Genomic DNA, 19,823 nt, shown 5'->3' with positions numbered 1-19,823 from the left:
CATTTAAGGTGATTATTGATGTTAGGGCTTACGTCTGTCGTTTTATATTTTTTGTTTTTTTATTTCTCTGTTATCTTGTCCCTCCCTTCTTGTGGATTGAATATTTTTTTTAATTTTATTTTGATTTATCTGTAGTCTTTTTGGAGCCCTTGTGACGTAGTGGTTAAGAGCTCGGCTGCTAACCAAAAGGTCAGCAGTTTGAATCTACCAAGCCACTCCTTGAAAGCCTTGTGGGGGCAATTCTGCTGTGCCCTCAGGGTCGCTATGGGTTGGAATCGACTGGACAGCAATGAGCACAGTGTTTTTGCATGTATCTCTTTGTATAGCTTTTTTAGTGGTGGTTCTAATTATTATATATAACTTATCACAGTCTACTGGTGTTGTCCTTTAACAGTTCAAGTAAAGTGTAGAAACCTTACCTTTCTTTATGCTCCTTCACTTTTTTTTTCTAATTGTTTTAAATATTTTCCCTACATACATTAGACAGTGTAGTGTTACCATTTTTGTTTCCGTTGTCATATATAATTTAAAAACTTGAAAGGATTGTATTTACCCTTTTTTTTTTTTTTTGATTTGCGTGCATTTTCTTCCTTCTGATGTTCCAGAGATCCTTCTTTTATCATTTCCTTTTTGTTTAGAGAACTTCCTTTAGTCATTCTTTTAGGGTAATTCTGCTGGTGACAAAGTCTCATAATTTTCCTTCATCTGAGAATGTCTCGAGTTCACCTTCATTCCTGAAGGATATTTTCATTGGGTGTAGGATTCTGGGTTGGCAGTTCTTTTATTTCGGCACTTGAAAAATATTGTGCCACTTCCTCTGGCCCCATGGTTTTTGATGTGAAATCTGCTGTCATTTCAATTGTTTTTCTCTTACAGGTAAGGTGGCGTTTTTCTCGCTGCTTTCAAGATTTTGTCTATATCTTTAATTTTCAGAAGTTGAATTATGATGTGTCTTGGCATAGATTTCTTTGGGTTTATTCTTGTTGGGGTTTGCTCAACTTCTGGAATCTGAGGTTTATAAAGTCATTTGCCGAATTTGAGAAGTTTTCAGCCTTTGTTTTTTGTAATACTTTATAAGCCCCGCCCTCTTTTTCCTCTCCTAAGAATTCAACGACATATATTTTACACCTTCTATTACAGTCGCACAGGTCCCTGAAGCTCTTTCTTTTTTTTTTTTTTTTTTACCCCAGTCTCTCTTATCTCTGTTTTTTTCAGATTGGGTAATTTCTATTATCCGTCTTCATGTTTACCATTTTTTTTTTCTCTGTCCCTTCCATTCTTATGTTTATTTCAATTATTTATTTTTTAGTTCTAAAGTTTTTATTTGGTTCTTCTTTATATCTTCTGTTTCTTTGCTGAGATTTTCTTTTTTTGAGGCTTTTTTTTCATTTGTTTCAAGTGTGTTTGTCATTGCTTGGTGAAGCATTTGTATCATGGTTACTTTACAGTCTTTGTCAGATAAGTGTAACATTGCTGTCATCTCTGTGTTGGCATCTGTTCATTGCCTTTTTCCATTCAGTGTGAGATCTTCGTGGTCCTTGGTATGAAGAGTGATTTTCTGTTGAAACCTAGACATTATCATATTATGTTAGGAGACACTGGATCCTATTTCAGCTCTGTTTTATCTGGCTTTCTCTGACACCACTGTAGAAGTGATGTGCCCCTCATTACTGCCAGGTAGAGGGTAGAAGTCTGGCTTCCCCATTCAGACTCCATTGGCAGCTGAAGTGGACGTAGGGGCTCCTCATTATTGCTGGTGGAGATAGAGGTTCCTGTTTACCATGTGGTCTCCACTGACGCTGCAGTGGACGTGGCCTCATTATCACAGGGCAGTGGCAAAAGTCCTGACTCCGACACTACCCAGTGGGTATTTGGAGGGATGCCTCTTTACTACCAGGTGGGAGTGGAAATTCAGGTTCCTAATGTAATTTTCACTGATACCATGGGTGTGGTGGTGGTGGTGGGGATTGTTACTGCCTGGTGTGGATGAAGGTCCCAGCTTCTAAACAGCCTTTGCTAACACTTCCCTAGTCAGTGGGCTGGAGTACCATGTTACTGTCTGGTGAGTGGAAGTCGAGACTCCTCACCAGCCTTTGGTGACATGAGCAGGGCCACAATCTTTCTGTGGTGTTTGGGAAGACTGGAGTGGTGATTTTCTAAAAGTTTTCTATCTTGTCTTCTCTTTCCTCCCATCCTGGTCTTTTGCTTCCTGATCCTGCCCCTTTCCTGGCCCTTTGGCGAGAGAAAGCAGGCTTTCATTGAGGGTTTTTTTTTGCTGGTACCTGATGGCATTTCCAAGTTGCTGGCTTCTTCAGCTTTAAGTCTAGAATATATGAAGCACAAAGAAAACCGAGGGAACTCACCATTATATCATTCCTTGGGCACTTGAGGTCCCTAGCTTCTCTGCCTTTTTCCTCTCCACGTTTCACAGCCTTCTTATGTTTGTTTTATATATAACGTCCACGGTTTTAGTTGTATTTAGTGGGAGAATAGGGGAAGTACCTCTTTCTCCATCTTCCCAGAGGTGGACATTTCATCTTTTTTTTGAAAGTTGTTTTTATAGAGTGTATGTTTTGTGGAATTCGATGTTGCCAGCATTTTTTTTAGTACTTAAAAGGTGTTACTCTAGTGTCTTCTGATTTGTGTTGTTTCTGAAGAGAAGTATGTTGTCAGGTTTACATTTGTTCCTCTATACGTAATGTTTCCTTTTTTTCCTAAGTGTTTTTAAGATTTTCTTTTTATCACTGTTTTTAAGCAGTTTGACTGAGTGGTCCTTTGTGTAGATTCCTTCATATTTCTTCTGTTTGGGGTTTGTTGCGTAAATCCACAGATTTACTCTTTGCTTCAAATTTGGATGAGTTTCAGTAATTTTTAAACCATTTCCTTTTTAAACTAACATACAATAAAATTAACTTTTTTGATATACAGTTCTATGAATTTTAACGTGTATGGATTTATGTAATTGCTACCTCAGTCAGAATACAAAACTGGTCATCACTGCAGCAAAACTCCTTTGTGCTACTCCTTCAAAGGCAATCATTATTATTTTTTCTTAAATAATTTTTATTGAGCTTTAAGTGAACGTTTACGAATCTAGTCAGTCTGTCCCATATAAGCTTATATACACTTTTTTTTTTTACACCTTACTCCATACTCCTACTTACTGTCCCGCTAATGAGTCAGCTCTTCCAGTCTATCCTTTTGTGACAATTTTGCCAGTTTCTAACCCTCTCTACCCTCCTATCTCTCCTCCAGACAGGAGATGCCAACACAGTCTCAAGTGTCCATCTGATACAAGTAGCTCACTCTTCATCATCATCTCTCTCCAACCCATTGTCCAGTCCCTTCCATGTCTGATGAGTAGTCTTCGGGAATGGTTCCTGTCCTGGGCCAACAGAAGGTTTGGGGGCCATGACCGCTGGGATTCCTCTAGTCTCAGTGAGACCATTAAGTCTGGTCTTTTTATGAGAATTTGGGGTCTGCATCCAACTGATCTCCTGCTCCCTCAAGGGTTCTCTGTTGTGCTCCCTGTCAGGGCAGTCATCGGTTGTGGCCAGGCACCATCTAGTTCTTCTGGTCTCAGGATGATGTAAGACTCTGGTTCATGTGACCCTTTCTGTCTTTTGGTCTCATAGTTGTCATGTAACCTTGGTGTTCTTGTTCTTCATTCTCCTTTGATCCAGGTGGGTTGAGACCCATTGATGCATCTAGATGGCCGCTTGTTAGCATTTAAGACACCAGACGCCACATTTCAAAGTGGGATGCAGAATGTTTTCATAATACTATTATTTTGCCAGTTGACTTAGAAGTTCCCCAAATCCCCGCCCTTGCTCTGCTGACCTTTGAAGCATTCAGTTTATCCCGGAAACTTCTTTGCTTTTGGTCCAGTCCATTTGAGCTGACCTTCTGTGTATTAAGTATTGTCCTTCCCTTCACCTAAAGTAGTTCTTATCTACTTACTAATCAGTAAATAACCCTCTCCAACCCTCTCTCCCTCCCCCTCTCGTAACCGCAAAAGTATGTGTTCTTCTCATTTTATACTATTTCACAAGTTCTTATAATAGTGGTCTTATACTATATTTGTCCTTTTGCCTCTGAGTAATTTCGCTCAGCATAATGCCTTCCAGGTTCCTCCATGTTATGAAATGTTTCACAGATTCCTCACTGTTCTTTATCGATGCGTAGTGTTCCATTGTGTGAATATACCACAATTTATTTAACCATTCATCTGTTGATGGACACCTTGGTTGCTTCCAGCTTTTTGCTATTGTAAACAGAGCTGCAGTAAACGTGGGTGTGCATATATCTGCTTGTGTGAAGGCTCTTATTTCTTTAGGGTATATTCCAAGGAGTGGGATTTCTGGGTTGTATGGTAGTTCTATTTCTAACTTTTTAAGAAAACGCCGGATAGATTTCCAAAGTGGTTGTACCGTTTTACATTCCCACCAGCAGTGTATAAGAGTTCCAATCTCTCCGCAGCCCCTCCAACATTTATTAGTTTGTGGTTTTTGGATTAATGCCAGCCTTGTTGGAGTGAGATGGAATCTCATCATAGTTTTAATTTGCATTTTTCTAATGGCTAATGATCGAGAGCATTTTCTCATGTATCTGTTAGCTGCCTGAGTATCTTCTTTAATGAAGTGTGTGTTCATATCCTTTGCCCACTTCTTGATTGGGTTCTTTGTCTTTTTGTGGTTGAGTTTTAACAGAATCATATAGATTTTAGAGATCAGATGCTGGTCGGAGATGTCATAGCTGAAAATTTTTTCCCAATCTGTAGGTGGTCTTTTTACTCTTTTGGTGAAGTCTTTAGATGAGCATAGGTGTTTGATTTTTAGGAGCTCCCAGTTATCTGGTTTCTCTTTGTCATTTTTGGTAACATTTTGTATTCTGTTTATGTCTTGAATTAGGGCTCGTAACGTTGTCCCTATTTTTTCTTCCATGATCTTTATCATTTTAGTCTTTATGTTTAGGTCTTTGATCCACTTGGAGTTAGTTTTTGTGCATGGTGTGAGGTATGGGTCCTGTTTCATTTTTTTGCAGATGGATATCCAGTTGTGCCAGTACCATTTGTTAAAAAGACTTATCTTTTCCCCAATTAACTGACTCTGGGCCTTTGTCAAATATCAGCTGTTCATATGTGGATGGATTTATATCTGGGTTCTCAATTCTGTTCCACTGGTCTATGTGCCTGTTGTACCAGTACCAGGCTGTTTTGACTACTGTGGCTGTTAATAGGTTCTAAAATCAGGTAGAGTGAGGCCTCCCACTTTCTTTTTCTTTTTCAGTAATGCTTTACTTATCCGAGGCTTCTTTCCCTTCCATATGAAGTTGGTGATTTGTTTCTCCATCGCATTAAAAAATGACATTGGAGTTTGGATCGGAAGTGCATTGTATGTATAGATGGCTTTTGGTAGAATAGACATTTTTTCTATGTTGAGTCTTCCTATCCATGAGCAAGGTATGTTTTTCCACTTAGGTATGTCTTTTTTAGTTTCTTGCAGTAGTACTTTGTAGTTTTCTTTGTATAGGCCTTTTACATCTTTGGTAAGATTTATTCCTAAGTATTTTATCTTCTTGGGTGCTACTGTGAATGGTATTGATTTGGTGATTCCCTCTTCAATGTTCTTTTTGTTGATGTAGAGGAATCCAAGTGATTTTTGTATGTTTATCTTATAACCTGAGACTCTGCCAAACTCTTCTATTAGTTTCAGTAGTTTTCTGGAGGATTCCTTAGGGTTTTCTGTGTATAAGATCATGTCATCTGCAAATAGAGATAATTTTACTTCCTCCTTGCCAATCCGGATGCCCTTTATTTCTTTGTCTAGCCTCATTGCTCTGGCTAGGACCTCTAGCACAATGTTGAATAAGAGCAGTGATAAAGGGCATCCTTGTCTGGTTCCCGTTCTCAAGGGAAATGCTTTCAGGCTCTCTCCATTTAGAGGGATGTTGGCTGTTGGCTTTGTATAAGATGCCCTTTATTATGTTGAGGGATTTTCTTTCAATTCCTATTTTGCTGAGAGTTTTTATCATGAATGGATGTTGAACTTTGTCAAATGCCTTTTCTGCATCAATTGATAAGATCATGTGGTTTTTGTGTTTTGTTTTATTTATATGGTGGATTACATGAATGGTTTTTCTAATATTAAACCAGCCTTGCATACCTCGTATAAATCCCACTTGGTCGTGGTGGATTATTTTTTTGATATGTTGTTGAATTCTATTGGCTAGAATTTTGTTGAGGATTTTTGCATCTATGTTCATGAGGGATATAGGTCTGTAATTTTCTTTTTTTGTGATGTCTTTACCTGGTTTTGGTATCAGGGATATGGTGGCTTCATAGAATGAGTTAGGTAGTATTCCGTCATTTTCTATGCTTTGAAATACCTTTAGTAGTAGTGGTATTAACTCTTCTCTGAAAGTTTGGTAGAACTCTGCAGTATAGCCATCCGGGCCAGGGTTTTTTTTTGTTGGGAGTTTTTTGATTACCATTTCAATCTCTTTTTGTTATGGGTCTATTTAGTTGTTCTACTTCTGATTGTGTTAGTTTAGGTAGGTAGTGTTTTTCTAGGAATTCATCCATTTCCTCCAGGTTTGCACATTTGTTAGAGTACAATTTTTCGTAATAATCTGATATGATTCTTTTAATTTCAGTTGGGTCTGTTGTGATGTGGCCCATCTCGTTTCTTATTTGGGTTGTTTGTTTCCTTTCCTGTATTTCTTTAGTCAGTCTAGTCAATGGTTTATCAATTTTGTTAATTTTTTCAAAGAACCAGGTTTTGGCTTTGTTAATTCTTTCAATTGTTTTCCTGTTCTCTAATTCATTTAGTTCAGCTCTAATTTTTATTATTTGTTTTCTTCTGGTGCCTGATGGATTCTTTTGTTGCTCACTTTCTATTTGTTCAAGTTGTAGGGACAGTTCTCTGATTTTGGCTCTTTCTTCTTTTTGTATATGTGCATGTATCAGTATAAATTGACCTCTGAGTACTGCTTTTGCTGTGTCCCAGAGGTTTTGATAGGAAGTGTTTTCATTCTCGTTGCATTCTATGAATTTCTTTATTCCCTCCTTAATGTCTTCTATAACCCAGCCTTTTTTCAGGAGGGTATTGTTCATTTTCCAAGTATTTGATTTCTTTTCCCTAATTTTTCTGTTATTGCTTTCCACTTTTATGGCCTTGTGGCCTGAGAAGATGCTTTGTAATATTTCGATGTTTTGGATTCTGCAAAGGTTTGTTTTATGACCTAATATGTGGTCTATTCTGGAGAATGTTCCATATGCACTAGAAAAAAAAGTATGTTTTGCAGCAGTTGGGTGGAGTGTTCTGTATAAGTCAATGAGGTCAAGTTGGTTGATTGTAGCAATTAGGTCTTCCGTGTCTCTATTGAGCTTCTTACTGGATGTCCTGTCCTCCTCTGAAAGTGGTGTGTTGAAGTCTCCTACTATAATTGTGGAGGTGTCTACCTCACTTTTCAGTTCTGTTAAAGTTTGTTTTGTGTATCTTGCAGCCCTGTCATTAGGTACGTAAATATTTAATATGGTTATATCTTCCTGGTCAATTGTCCCTTTAATCATTATGTAGTATCTTTCTTTATCCTTTGTAGTGGATTTAACTTTAAAGTCTGTTTTGTCAGAAATTAATATTGCTACTCCTGCTCTTTTTTGCTTATTGTTTCCTTGATATATTTTTTTCTATCCTTTGAGTTTTAGGTTCTTCGTGTCTGTAAGTCTAAGGTGTGTCTCTAAGTCTAAGGTGTGTCTTGTAAGCAGCATATAGACGGATCGTGTTTCTTTATCCAGTCCGAGACTCTCTGTCTCTTTATTGGTGCATTTAGTCCATTTACATTCAGCATAATTATAGATAAGTATGTGTTTAGTGCTGTCATTTTGATGCCTTTTTATGTGTGTTGTTGACAATTTCATTTTTCCAGTTACTTTTTTTGTGCTGAGATGTTTTTCTTTGTAAATTGTGTGTTCCTCATTTTCATAGCATTTGACTTTATGTTTGCTGAGTCATTATGTTTTTCTTGGTTTTTATTTTGAGTTATGGAGTTGTTATACCTCTTTGTGGTTACCTTAATATTTACCTCTCTTTTTCTAAGTAAAAACCTAACTTGTATTGTCCTATATCGCCTTGTATCTCTCTCCATATGGCAGTTCTATGCCACCTGTATTTAATCCCTCTTTTTGATTATTGTGATCTTATTACATAATGACTTTAATGATTCCCTGTTTTGAGCGTTTTTTTTCTTTTTAAAATTAATCTTAATTTGTTTTTGTGATTTCCCTATTTGAGTTGGTGTCAGGATGTTCTGTTCTGTGACCTTGTGTTGAGCTGGTATCTGATGTTATTGGCTTTCTGACCAAACAATTTCGTTTAGTATTTCTTGTAGCTTTGGTTTGGTTTTTGCAAATTGTCTAAGCTTGTGTTTATCTGTAAATGTTTTAATTTCTCCTTCATATTTTAGAGAGAGTTTTGCTGGATATATGATCCTTGGCTGGCAGTTTTTCTCCTTCAGTGCTCTATATATGTCATCCCATTGTCTTCTTGACTGCATGGTTTCTGCCGAGTAGTCTGAACTTATTCTTATTGATTCTTCTTTGTAGGAGACCTTTCTTTTATCCCTGGCTGCTTTTAAAATTTTTTCTTTATCTTTGGTTTTGGCAAGTTTGATGATAATATGTCTTGGTGATTTTCTTTTTGGATCAGTCTTAAATGGGGTTCGATGAGCATCTTGGATAGATATCCCTTCGTCTTTCATGATGTCAGGGAAGTTTTCTGCCAACAGATCTTCAACTATTTTCTCTGTGCTTTCTGTTATCCCTCCTTGTTCTGGGACTCCAGTCATACGCAAGTTATTCTTAATAGAGTCCCACATGATTCTTAGGGTTTCTTCATTTTTTTAAATTCTTTTATCTGATTTTTTTCCAGCTATATTGGTGTCAATTCCCTGGTCCTCCAGATCTCCCACTCTGCATTCCAATTGCTCGAGCCTGCTCCTCTGACTTTCTATTGCGTTGTCTAATTCTGTAATTTTATTGTTAATCTTTTGGATTTCTGAATGCTGTCTCTCTATGGATTCTTGCAACTTATTAATTTTTCCACTATGTTCTTGAATAATCTTTTTGAGTTCTTCAACTGCTTTATCAGTGTGTTCCTTGGCTTTTTCTGTAGATTGCCTAATTTCATTTCTGAGGTCATCCCTGATGTCTTGAAGCATTCTGTAAATTAGTTTTTTATATTCTGCATCTGGCAATTCCAGAATTGTATCTTGATTTGGGAAAGATTTTGATTCTTTAGTTTGGGGAGTTGTAGAAGCAATCATGGTCCGCTTCTTTATGTGGTTTGACACCGACTGGTGTCTCCGAGCCATCACTAAGATATTGTAGTGATTTATTCTATATTTGCGCACTGAGTCTTATCTTGTTTTGTTTTCTTTCAATATACATAGATGGGCTACTAGATTGCGCTATCTTGATTGTTGTAGCCCTTGAATCACTTATGTCCTATTACCAGCTGGTTTGGGTTGTTACCAGATATATAAGCCTGAGTCCATTCACTATTCTTGAGTAGAATCTGATTTTGGGTCATCAAGTGTGTGGTGCAGACTGTCACCTATCCACCTAGAGAAGTAGTGGTGATAGTTGTGTGCACCAGATTCTGGTAGCAGCAGGGGTTCACACACCAGTGGGGGCAGGATGCTGACAGGCTTCCCCCAAGTGCCAGTGAGGTAGGTGTGTCTCTATTCCTAAAGCACTTTGGTGGGTGGGCTCTGCAGCTGTACCTTAGGCCCCCAATGCAAGTACCTCTATAGATTGGTAGGTGTCACCCTCCTTAGACCCCTAAGGCAGGAGGCTAGGTGGTCTGGGGGGAGCTTCAGCCCTCAGTTCCCTGTTGTGGGTCAGTGAGGGCTCTGTTGAATATGCAGAGGTATCAGACCTGGGAAACTTGTCTTTCCAGTAATCTGCTAAAACAATTACAGTCAGATCCCTATCAGAAATGCCTTTGTATTATAATAGCCACGTTGTACCCTGCGGGGATGAAACCTCAAGACTGTGGGTCACATATGCTTGGCTGGAGCTGGTTCTGTGCTGTTAGTCCAATTAGGGAAGGGTTTTTGGTCCCTGAGTTTTTTGTAGCTGCTTCTCTCAGGCCAGGAGAATGGGTTAGTAAAAGACCAAAAAAAAAAAAAAAGAACGAAAAACCGCAGAGCAGTTTACTCTCTGGCTCAGGAAATTCCAGTGTTAATGAAGCCACCTGGGAAGGGGAGGGGAGGGTTCAGATAAATAGGAGAGTGTGGCACCCCGGAATATAGACAAAGTTACTTATCTTGCTTGGGATGACTGTTTTATCTGAGATTCCCGAGGGGCACCTTGACTGTGTGCACTGGCTGGATAGAGATCACCCCCGAGAATCAGGCCCGTGTCCCGTGCTTGCGCTGTCTCAGAAGCCGCGGTTAGTTCCTCTGCTCCCAGTCCAAAGCCCAGCGCCAAGGTTCCCCAGCTGGGACGCCGCACTCCCAGCTCCAAAACCAGTTACTGCCTCCCGGTGACTTCTCCTCCTGTCAGCTGCATCGCTGTGCTGCCTGTATGCACTGTCTGGGCTTCCCCTGAGGTCAGTTCAGGGGGTTAGGGTTGCGCCCCACGTTTGCACCATCTCAGGATGCCGTGCTCAGCTCCCCTGCGCCCAGTCCAAAGCCTGGCGCCAAGGTTTCCTGACTGGGACACTGGCTCCAGTCTCTGAAAGTAGTCGCTACTTCTCCGTGGTTGTTCGTTCTCAGTCTCTGTCACTCAGGTCAACTCTTTCGATCTGTGTTTGATGGTCAGGGCTCGTAGATTGTCATGTATGTGGTCGATTCACTTGTTCTTCCGAGTCTGTTGCAAGAGGGATCCGAGGTAGCTTCTACCTAGTCAGCCATCTTGGCCCCCGCCTGCTAGTCATTATTTCTTGAAATATTTGTTCTGTCTCTTCACTCTTGGACTCTAAAAAAAACTAATTTTTTTTTTTTCTAATTACATGTATATTAGGGAGAACTTGAAGCTGTCACACAGCTTCCTAATACGCTTATTTTTTTAGTTTTTTTTTCTCTCAGTGTTTCATTATAGATATTTTCTGTTACTTCTCTTGTCTTCAGGTTCACTAATCTTTTCTTCTGTGATGTCTAATCTCTTGTTAATCCTATCTGGTATATTTTTCATCTCAGAGGTTGTATTTTTCATCTGTAGAAGTATATTTGGGTCCATTTCCATGCCTTTCCTTAACATGCTCTTGCTTTTCTCTACCTCCTTTAACAGATGAATATATTTATAGTGTCTTCTTAAATGTTTTTGTCTTTAGTGTATTATTTGTGTCATTTCTGGATCTGTTTGTTATTTTCTCCTGGTTATCAGTCATACTTCCCAGCATGTCTTCATGCCTTATATTCTTTAATTGGATGCCAGACATCATGAACATTATGTTGTTGATTGCTGAATTTTTTTTTGTTGTTGTTATTATTAAATATTTTTTAACTTTATTCTGGGACACAGTTAATTGAAAAGAGTTTGATCTTTTGAGGCTTTTTTTTTTGCTTTATTAGGCAGGCTCTGAGCAGGCCTTAGTCTAAGACAGTTTCTCAGTCTCAGTACTATTGACATTTTGGGCTGGAGAATTTTTGCTTTGGGGCTGTCCTGTGCTTTGTAGGCTGAATAAGCAGCATTGCTGGCCTCTGTCCACTAGAGGCCAGTAACACCACTTAGCCATGAGCTGAGAGTGGATTTTATATTTTTAAAAGTTGTTTTTAAAAAAAATATGCAACTCAGAAAGCCAAAGTTATGTGCAGAGAGAGTTTTCTAACCCATTTGGGGCAAATGGTAGTGTAAGAAAAGGTTCATGTTTTTCTAGTATAGAGTTGTTAAATGGATAGGCTTTGAAGTCAGAAAGCGTATGATTCCAATTTTGTGTCTGCCACTTAATAACTATTTGACATTGAGCAAATTTTTACTTCTCTGAGCCTCAGTTTCCTCTCTTATAAAATGGAGCCAATATATACTTAGGTTTGTTGGAGAATTAAGCGAGAGAATGAATATAAGGTAGATAGGCCAATGCATGACACGTTGTCACTGTTATTGTTATTCCATTTGAGGAGTGTGTCCCTTAGATCTCATTTGCTTTAACGTATGTATATGTAGTCATATTTTTGCTAATTTGAAGAATTATCTGTTATCTTTCAGGTCATGCAGAAGGATTTTGTATGATGTGTACCATGCAAGCGCACATTACTCAGGCACTCAGCAATCCTGGGGATGTTATTAAACCAATGTTTGTCATCAATGAGATGCGGAGTAAGTACCATTCTGTAGTAGCTTATGTTAGTATTTATTAGCTAGTTAGTCTTAATGACATAACTGGTAAAAAATGACCCCCCTGTGTATTTATCATTGGAGCCCTGGTGGAGTAGTGGTTATGAGCTTGGCTGCTAACCAAAACCTCGGCAGTTTGAATCCACCATGCACTCCTTGGAAACACTACGGGGCAGTTCTCCTACTCTGTCCTGTAGGATCACTGTGAGTCAGAATCGACTTGACAGCAACAGGTTTTGGGTTGGTGTGTTATTAAAAAACAAACATTTTATCATGCATGGATATGCTTTTTTACTAAATAATGTTATTTTTAGTAAAACATTTTACTATGTAAGCATATTTTGAAACTTTAAAACAAAAGATGACAATATAATAAGACAGCATTCAGTTAATATAAACAAATTTTAAATGTTTCTTTTAAACTCAGAATTTGTTAATAAAATCGCTGATAAGTTTTACAACAGTCTTTTTCCCAGATACTTGAATATCTGTGCTGAATAACGCTAACTCTGATAAATATTTTCTCACAGGTTCCTGTAAGTAGTTTTTAATTGCCTTCAATTTGATGAATGAATATTATGCTATACATGCGACAGGAATTGTCAAAATAAAGTTAATTATACTTTTAAAGAAAAATTTATACTCATGTCTTAACAGATGTGTGGATAATGTTTGCTTTTTATACTTAATTTTTTATTTAAAAATTTTGTCTTTTGAATTATGATCCTAATAGGTTGCTTGAAATTTTCTTTTGTCCTTTGTGCATTTTTTGTGACTTTTACATCATCTTAATTGAGTTGGACCAAAAAATGCATGCAAATCAAAAAAACTACAACTCTTTACTTGTATCCAACTGGTAATTATAGGGATGCCTAATTATATGATGAGGAAGGGTAATTCTTTCTTAAAAAGCTGTTGAAAATTAAGGCAGTGTTATGCTGGCTCTTGGCATTTTTGCTTGGGTGGAACAGACAATGCAAGAATCTTTAAAACACTGTTGGATCTTGGCAACATTTTAGCCAGGGGTGGTTAGTTGTTTTTAATGTATATATATACATATATATCAGACATGATTAGTATTTTAAAGCCTAGTCTTTTAAGCACATGGCCTTGCTGTGTGTATGTGTATACATACATCCATGGAGACACACACACAGAGTAGGATCATGAAATTGCCGTTTTTTAGGTCAAAACTGGTAGAATATTTGCAATTTCGTGTGATTTAAGCTAATATGTATTTACATGTATATAGGTAAATACATACTATTTACCTTTAGAACAGAGTAGAACTGCCCCATAGAGCTTCCAAGGAGCGGCTGGTAGATGTGAACTGCAGACTTTTTGATTAGCTGCCAAATGCTTAACCACTGTGTTATCAGGGCTCCTTATATACATTAGTGTACAAAACTTGACATATAATATTGTGATATTTATGCTTTTGTGTTTGTTTTTGTTATTATGTAATTTGGTCTTGCAGCTATTTAGTCAATTAGAAGTAGGGCTGAAATATTGCTGTATGTAACTGAGAGCAGATAATTCATTCTGTAGGTCATCAGAATAGAATTTAGATAGGTTTGGACATTTACGTTTGCAGGGGTTGTTTTATCATGGAGATCTAGTGAAGAATTTAAAATATGTTCACCGGCACCATAACATTCTAAAAATATAATTTATTTTCTTGTTGAGAATATACACAAGCAAAACATTCACCAGCTCAGGTTTCTGCATGTACAATTCAGTGACTGCACTGTAACATTTTTGACAAATTTTTGAGACAGTACAGCCAAAGTTGAATGTACTCAAGTCCAATTTCGTGAACTTGCTAAAGACCTGTAATGCACGAGCCTCCTCTGTCGCTGCTACCTGGGCTGTAGGAAACTCTGGCCACATGGGCGTTTAGTAGGCTAGAGGACAGTGGTCCTAGCTGCTCTCAGGGTAGCTTGTTTATTAGTGCTAGTGCCTCAAATAATTATTCAGCTGTTGTTTTCTCAATGAAGTATGATCATAAGAGAAAACTCTTACTTGGGTACAGGCTGGGCACATTTTATGATGATAAAACTTTGTCCTGTTCTACATTTTGCAGGGATAGCTAGGCATTTCCGTTTTGGGAACCAAGAAGACGCCCATGAATTTCTTCAGCACACTGTGGATGCTATGCAAAAAGCATGCTTGAATGGGAGCAATAAGTAAGTCCAGCAGAGCCCCAGTCATATCCGGTTTCCATCCATGGCTTATCAGAATCCAGTTTTGCCTTTTAAGTTGAAAAGTACCTACGTCTCTGTTTGCTTCCCCTTTTGGCTTTGTACTGCCTCTCTCCCCCGCCTGTTTGGTTTACATTAAGATAGTTAACATTTAAAGAGGTATGCTTACCATAGCAACTTGAATTTGTTAGTTACAGATGTCAGGAAATGAGTATTGGCTTTGCCATTGTTGGATTTCTGAGTGTCAGCTGAAGTCTGCAGATCTAAAACTAATCCCGTCTCATTTCCAGTCGTGCCTGCCACTTTCTCAGTTGATTTCCAGCCTTGGAAATTTTTTATTTGTTCCCTGCCTCCTTCTCTGTCTGCTCAGTTGCCAATTCCTATAGCTTCTTCCTTAAAACCTAAATGCAGCCTCAAGAGGAAGATTGGGGGAACAATTAAACAACAAACCCTAAACCACTTGATATTGCCCGAACACATCTGGTAAATCTCCTTTTCTGTTTCTGTTGCCACTGCCGTTCCCACATCCAGGCCTTCAGCATCTGGGCAATGACAGGCTGCGAATCACGGAAGTGCTCTGGGTCCCTGCTTTCACAGTCCTGCCTCCAGTCTCGTCCTCCAGGCCAAATTCCTGCCTTGTCTTCAAGCCCCTCTGTACTCTGGTTCTTGCTGTCCTGCCTGTTTTCCTACCACTCCCCTGCCCTTGCTATGTTCTGTCCAGGCAGAACTCTTCTCTGGCTGCCACACATACATACTAATGTCGTCTTATTTCATGGCTCTCCTATTTGAATTCTCGTTCATTGATTAGACGTATATGCTTTTGAAATCTGGTCATAGCATCTGTGACTGTTGCAGAACTCTTCTCTCATGTCACTGTCTGACTCGTTTCAGATTAGACAGACACACGCAGGCGACCACTCTTGTTTGTCAGATATTTGGAGGATACCTGAGATCTCGAGGTAAAGATTTGTGTAAAAGTTGATAAAGTGGTACATACAAGTAGTTTAAAAAATACAAACGAGGAAAGGCTTACTAAAGAAAAGTCAGTTTCCCGCAGCCCAGACCCCCACCCCTGTCCCCAAAGGCAACCGCTGTGCCAGTTTATAGTGTATCCTTCAGTGGTTTCCTACTCGTGCATAGACTGGGGACAGACTAGACATAGCCCTTTCATTTTCCTCTTAACATTAGAAATTTTTTTTTACCTTTCAGCACATACAGATCTAACAGTCTTCTCACAGATGCAGTAGTATTCCATTTATTTATCTAGTTCCTTGTTGATGGCTATTTGGGTGGTTTCTGGTTTTTTTTTTTAATTACCATCCATGCTTCATTGAATATCCCTGAACGTGTGCCCTTATGTCCATGGAGAAATTCTTAGTGTTGGAATTTCTGGATCAGAGGATTCTGTATTTTAAATTTTAATGTTGCCATATCGTCCTTTCTAGAGGTGATACCAGTTTACGTCCCACCTAAACCCAGCCCACTTTGACCCATGCTGTGTGGAGTAGTCAAGTTCTCAGATATCGTAGCTTGTTTGATTTTGATGTAGTGTTTGTATTTTATCATTTCAGTCGTTGATACTGACACAATGATTACGCTTGGCTCATACCGTGTGTTTTATTTTTATTTCAGTCAAATGTTTAAATTGCAAGGGTGTTTCAGATACTTTTGACCCGTACCTCGATATAACGTTGGAGATAAAGGTGAGTTTGATTGTTGTGGTTAAAAAAGTCAGTCACACTTTGCATAACTTTGTAGTTCATTTATGATTTAAACTAGTTAGAGAGTATGAACTGGAAATTTAAATGTGCTCAGACTTCATTTAAAGGTGATTATTCAAGCACTGGGTTGTTGGGTTATTCAAGCCTGGTAGTAAGCATCGTAACAGACTTAAAACAATCTTTTTACCACTCTTTGACTTTTCATTTAATACATCTTCATAAAACCAGAAGATTCAGTGCCTATCCTAGTATTTTGGCAGAGGACTCTTAATATAACCTCGACAGTGCCCTTATATATTAGCCAAAGTTAGATGGTTATTAATTTTTTAGGAACAATTTTGTTTCTTGCATTTTCTAAACTCCTATTTTTTGTTGTTCTTAAACTTTTGTTTTTCTGATGACAAATGTGCTACATGCTTATGATAAAAATGACAGACATAGCAGATAAATGTAAAATCCCATCTCTCAGAATGAACTCTGGTTAACAGTTTGATACATATTATTCTGGAATACGTATGTGTGTGTAAATGTATGTATATATATGTGTATGTATGTGGGTGAACACACACACATACACATATATATATATATTTTTGTTTTAAATATCAGATTATACCTTCTGCCTATGTGGCCACTTGCTGTTTTCATGGAATTCTGCTTGGGGGAGGGCTTTCTGTGTAAGTGTGTTCTTGGGGCAGTTGTGTAGGATCCAGTGAACAAGCCGTAATTTACCTCCCTAATTCCTTGCTGGTAGATAATTTGGTTTATTTCCAGTTTTATACTATTTTACATAATACTGCAGTGAGCAACCTCTTTACGTATTTTTGTTTACTTTGCTTGTTTTTTAATGAAAGGGAAAATAATTTTTTTTTTTTAATTTTTAACGTGCTTTAAGTGAAAGTTTATAAACCAAGTCAGCGTCTCATACTGAAACTTATATACACCTTGCTATATACTCCTAGTGGCTCTGAGAGGGAAAATAATTGGATGTGCACATGTATAAAAGTAAACATCATAAGGGAACATTGTCCTTTTAGCATAAAAACGCACATTTGTCTTCTGTTTTCATTAGAAGAGGCTGTGAGTTGTGATGTGTGTGCCCTTTCTTCCCAGGCTGCTCAGAGTGTCAACAAGGCACTGGAACAGTTCGTGAAGCCGGAACAGCTCGATGGAGAAAACTCCTACAAGTGCAGCAAGTACGATAGCTGGCGGCATGGACTTGACGCTCATTGCTCCAGTGGGGATGGCAGGGAAGCCTGGTTCACAAGAGTTTGGGGTGTTTGAACAACCCCTCTAGATACCTTTTAGTTTCTGATACCATCTGGGAAGACACTGGGTCCCTGCTGTCCAAGGGCCAGAGCAGGCAGTGTCCAAATGTTTGCATTCTTTCGAGATGTGCAGCCCTGTGCCCTTGGGGTCTGGTATATCATTTCTGTGTGGATTTGTGAAAGAAGAGTGAGGTAAGGGCCTCTAGAAACCACACATTAGTGCTGTCTCATAGGAGGATACGGCTTTGGATTGCATGTCTTTGTCACGCAAGCCTTTTGTTGACTTCCTCTATAAAAAGGCTGGGATGGCAAATATTGTATGAGACCACTGTTACAAAAACTCAATAAAAGGTTTACACACAGAAAAAAAAAACAATCTTTGATGGTAACGAGGGAGAGGGAGGGTGGGGAGGGGATATCACTAACTAGATAGTAGACAGATGTTAACTTTGGTGAAGGGAAAGACACACAATATAGAGGAAATCAGCACAGCTTGACCAAGGCAAAGTCATAGAAGCTTCATAGACACATCTAAACACTTTGAGGGACCAAGTCACTGGGGCTGAGGACTGGGAACCATGGTCTTGGGGAACATCTGAGTCAATTGGCATGACATAGTTCATAAAGAAAATATTCTGCATTTTACTTTGGTGAGTAGCATCTGGGGTCTTAAAAGCTTGTGAGTGGCCATCCAAGATACATCTTTGGTCCCATCCCATCTGGAGCAAAGGAGAATGAAGAAAACCCAAAGACAGAAGGAAAAGATTAGTCCAAATGACTAACAGGTCATATGAACCACAGACTCCACCAGCCTGAGCCCAGAAGAACTAGATGGTGTCCGGCTACCACCACTGACCCCTCTGACAGGGTCACAATAGAGGGCCCTGGACAGAGCAAGAAGAGAATGTGGAACAAAATTCAAATTCACACACACACACACAAAAGACCAGACTTACCAGTCTCACAGAGACTGGAGGAACCCCCAAGACCATGGCCCCTCGACACCCTGCTAACTCAGAACCGAAGCCATTCCCGGAGTCCCCCTTTCAGTCAGAGATTAGACAGTAACACATGTCAGAACGAACGTGCTTCTTAGTTTAAATATATGAGACCAAATGGGCAAGTCCTGGCCAAAAGCAAAGACAAGAAGGCAGGAAGGGACAGGAAAACTGAATGAATGGACACAGGAAACCCGGGATGGAAAGGGGGAGAGTGCTAACATATTGTGGGGATTGTAACCAATGTCATGAAACAATTTATAAATTTTTGAAAGAGAAACTAATATGTGCTGTAAACTTTCACCTAAAACACATTAAAAAAAATAAAAAGGCTGGGATGGGGCTGGGAAGTCACTTTCTCCCAGAATAGTTATAGCAGCTTTCTCTCTTACGGTGGTTACCCAAGATACAGGGTTGTATTTATGTTATGTTTCTTCATGAAGTCAAGAAAGCCCTTTTTCCTTTAAGTAGAGGTAATATAGACAATCTTTATCAAATATTCATTTTTAGAGGAAGAAGGCTCCCTTCTTTCTTCCAAGATTGTAGGAATCTCTTTGTTTTTTCTATTCCATAGGCTTTTCTAATCTGTATTTTTCCTCCTTTATCAGGATAGGGCTTTCTTTTCGCAGAATAGATACCAGCTGGAAAATCCATTAGTTTTCCAGTTTGCTTTGAATTGAGAGAAACCTGTATTAACCTGATTTTAAAATTATCGGTTTCCTGCATGGCTTTGCATCTCATGATTGTCTTGTCTTCCATTGTCCTTTCATACTAACTCAGCTCAGCAGTTTCCTGTATTTTTAATTTTACTGTTTTCACCATTGGTGGAAGGGGGTGATGTTTCTCATCTAGTGTACTGCTTTTGTAAACAAATTCAGAATGTTTCACAAAAATAACAAGGGAAAGACTAAAACACCGAAAAAATACAATATTTATCTTAATCCTTTCCTTCTGTTTATTTCAAGGTGTAAAAAGATGGTTCCAGCTTCAAAGAGGTTTACTATACATAGATCTTCTAACGTTCTTACACTTTCTCTGAAACGTTTTGCAAATTTTACTGGTGGAAAAATTGCTAAGGTATGTGGATAGTATTGATATCCTTAATAACCTTTATGTTGACCCTCCTCAAGGCTTATGTGCATATGGTAGTGGGAAGAAACGTCAAAGAATGGAGCCAGTAGTTTGGTGACTGTTCAAGTGTGTTTTTCCCATATTCTTTAACTAGCTAGACTTTCTGGTGGTAAAATTGGTAACTGTTATCTGCGTTTGGCTTCATAGCCAATTCTTTGTCATTC

The 19,823-nt window shown here is 38.7% G+C and overlaps 1 protein-coding gene across 7 annotated transcripts in view; it reads left to right on the top strand.

Annotated features, from left to right (window-relative positions):
* USP42 (ubiquitin specific peptidase 42) overlaps nucleotides 1–19,823 on the top strand; it is a 58,116-nt gene that overhangs the window by 21,962 nt on the left and 16,331 nt on the right. For all 7 annotated transcript variants that reach the window (XM_064296021.1, XM_064296020.1, XM_064296022.1 and 4 more), the window contains 6 exons: nucleotides 12,212–12,322; nucleotides 14,424–14,526; nucleotides 15,433–15,500; nucleotides 16,174–16,244; nucleotides 17,376–17,458; nucleotides 19,494–19,605. In XM_064296021.1, the coding sequence (XP_064152091.1) occupies nucleotides 12,212–12,322; nucleotides 14,424–14,526; nucleotides 15,433–15,500; nucleotides 16,174–16,244; nucleotides 17,376–17,458; nucleotides 19,494–19,605 (548 nt within the window). The remainder of the gene's footprint in view (nucleotides 1–12,211; nucleotides 12,323–14,423; nucleotides 14,527–15,432; nucleotides 15,501–16,173; nucleotides 16,245–17,375; nucleotides 17,459–19,493; nucleotides 19,606–19,823) is intronic.

This window comes from Loxodonta africana, chromosome 12 (assembly GCF_030014295.1).
Source record: "Loxodonta africana isolate mLoxAfr1 chromosome 12, mLoxAfr1.hap2, whole genome shotgun sequence".
Taxonomy (NCBI): domain Eukaryota; kingdom Metazoa; phylum Chordata; class Mammalia; order Proboscidea; family Elephantidae; genus Loxodonta; species Loxodonta africana.
This window is presented reverse-complemented; position numbering and strand designations above follow the sequence as displayed.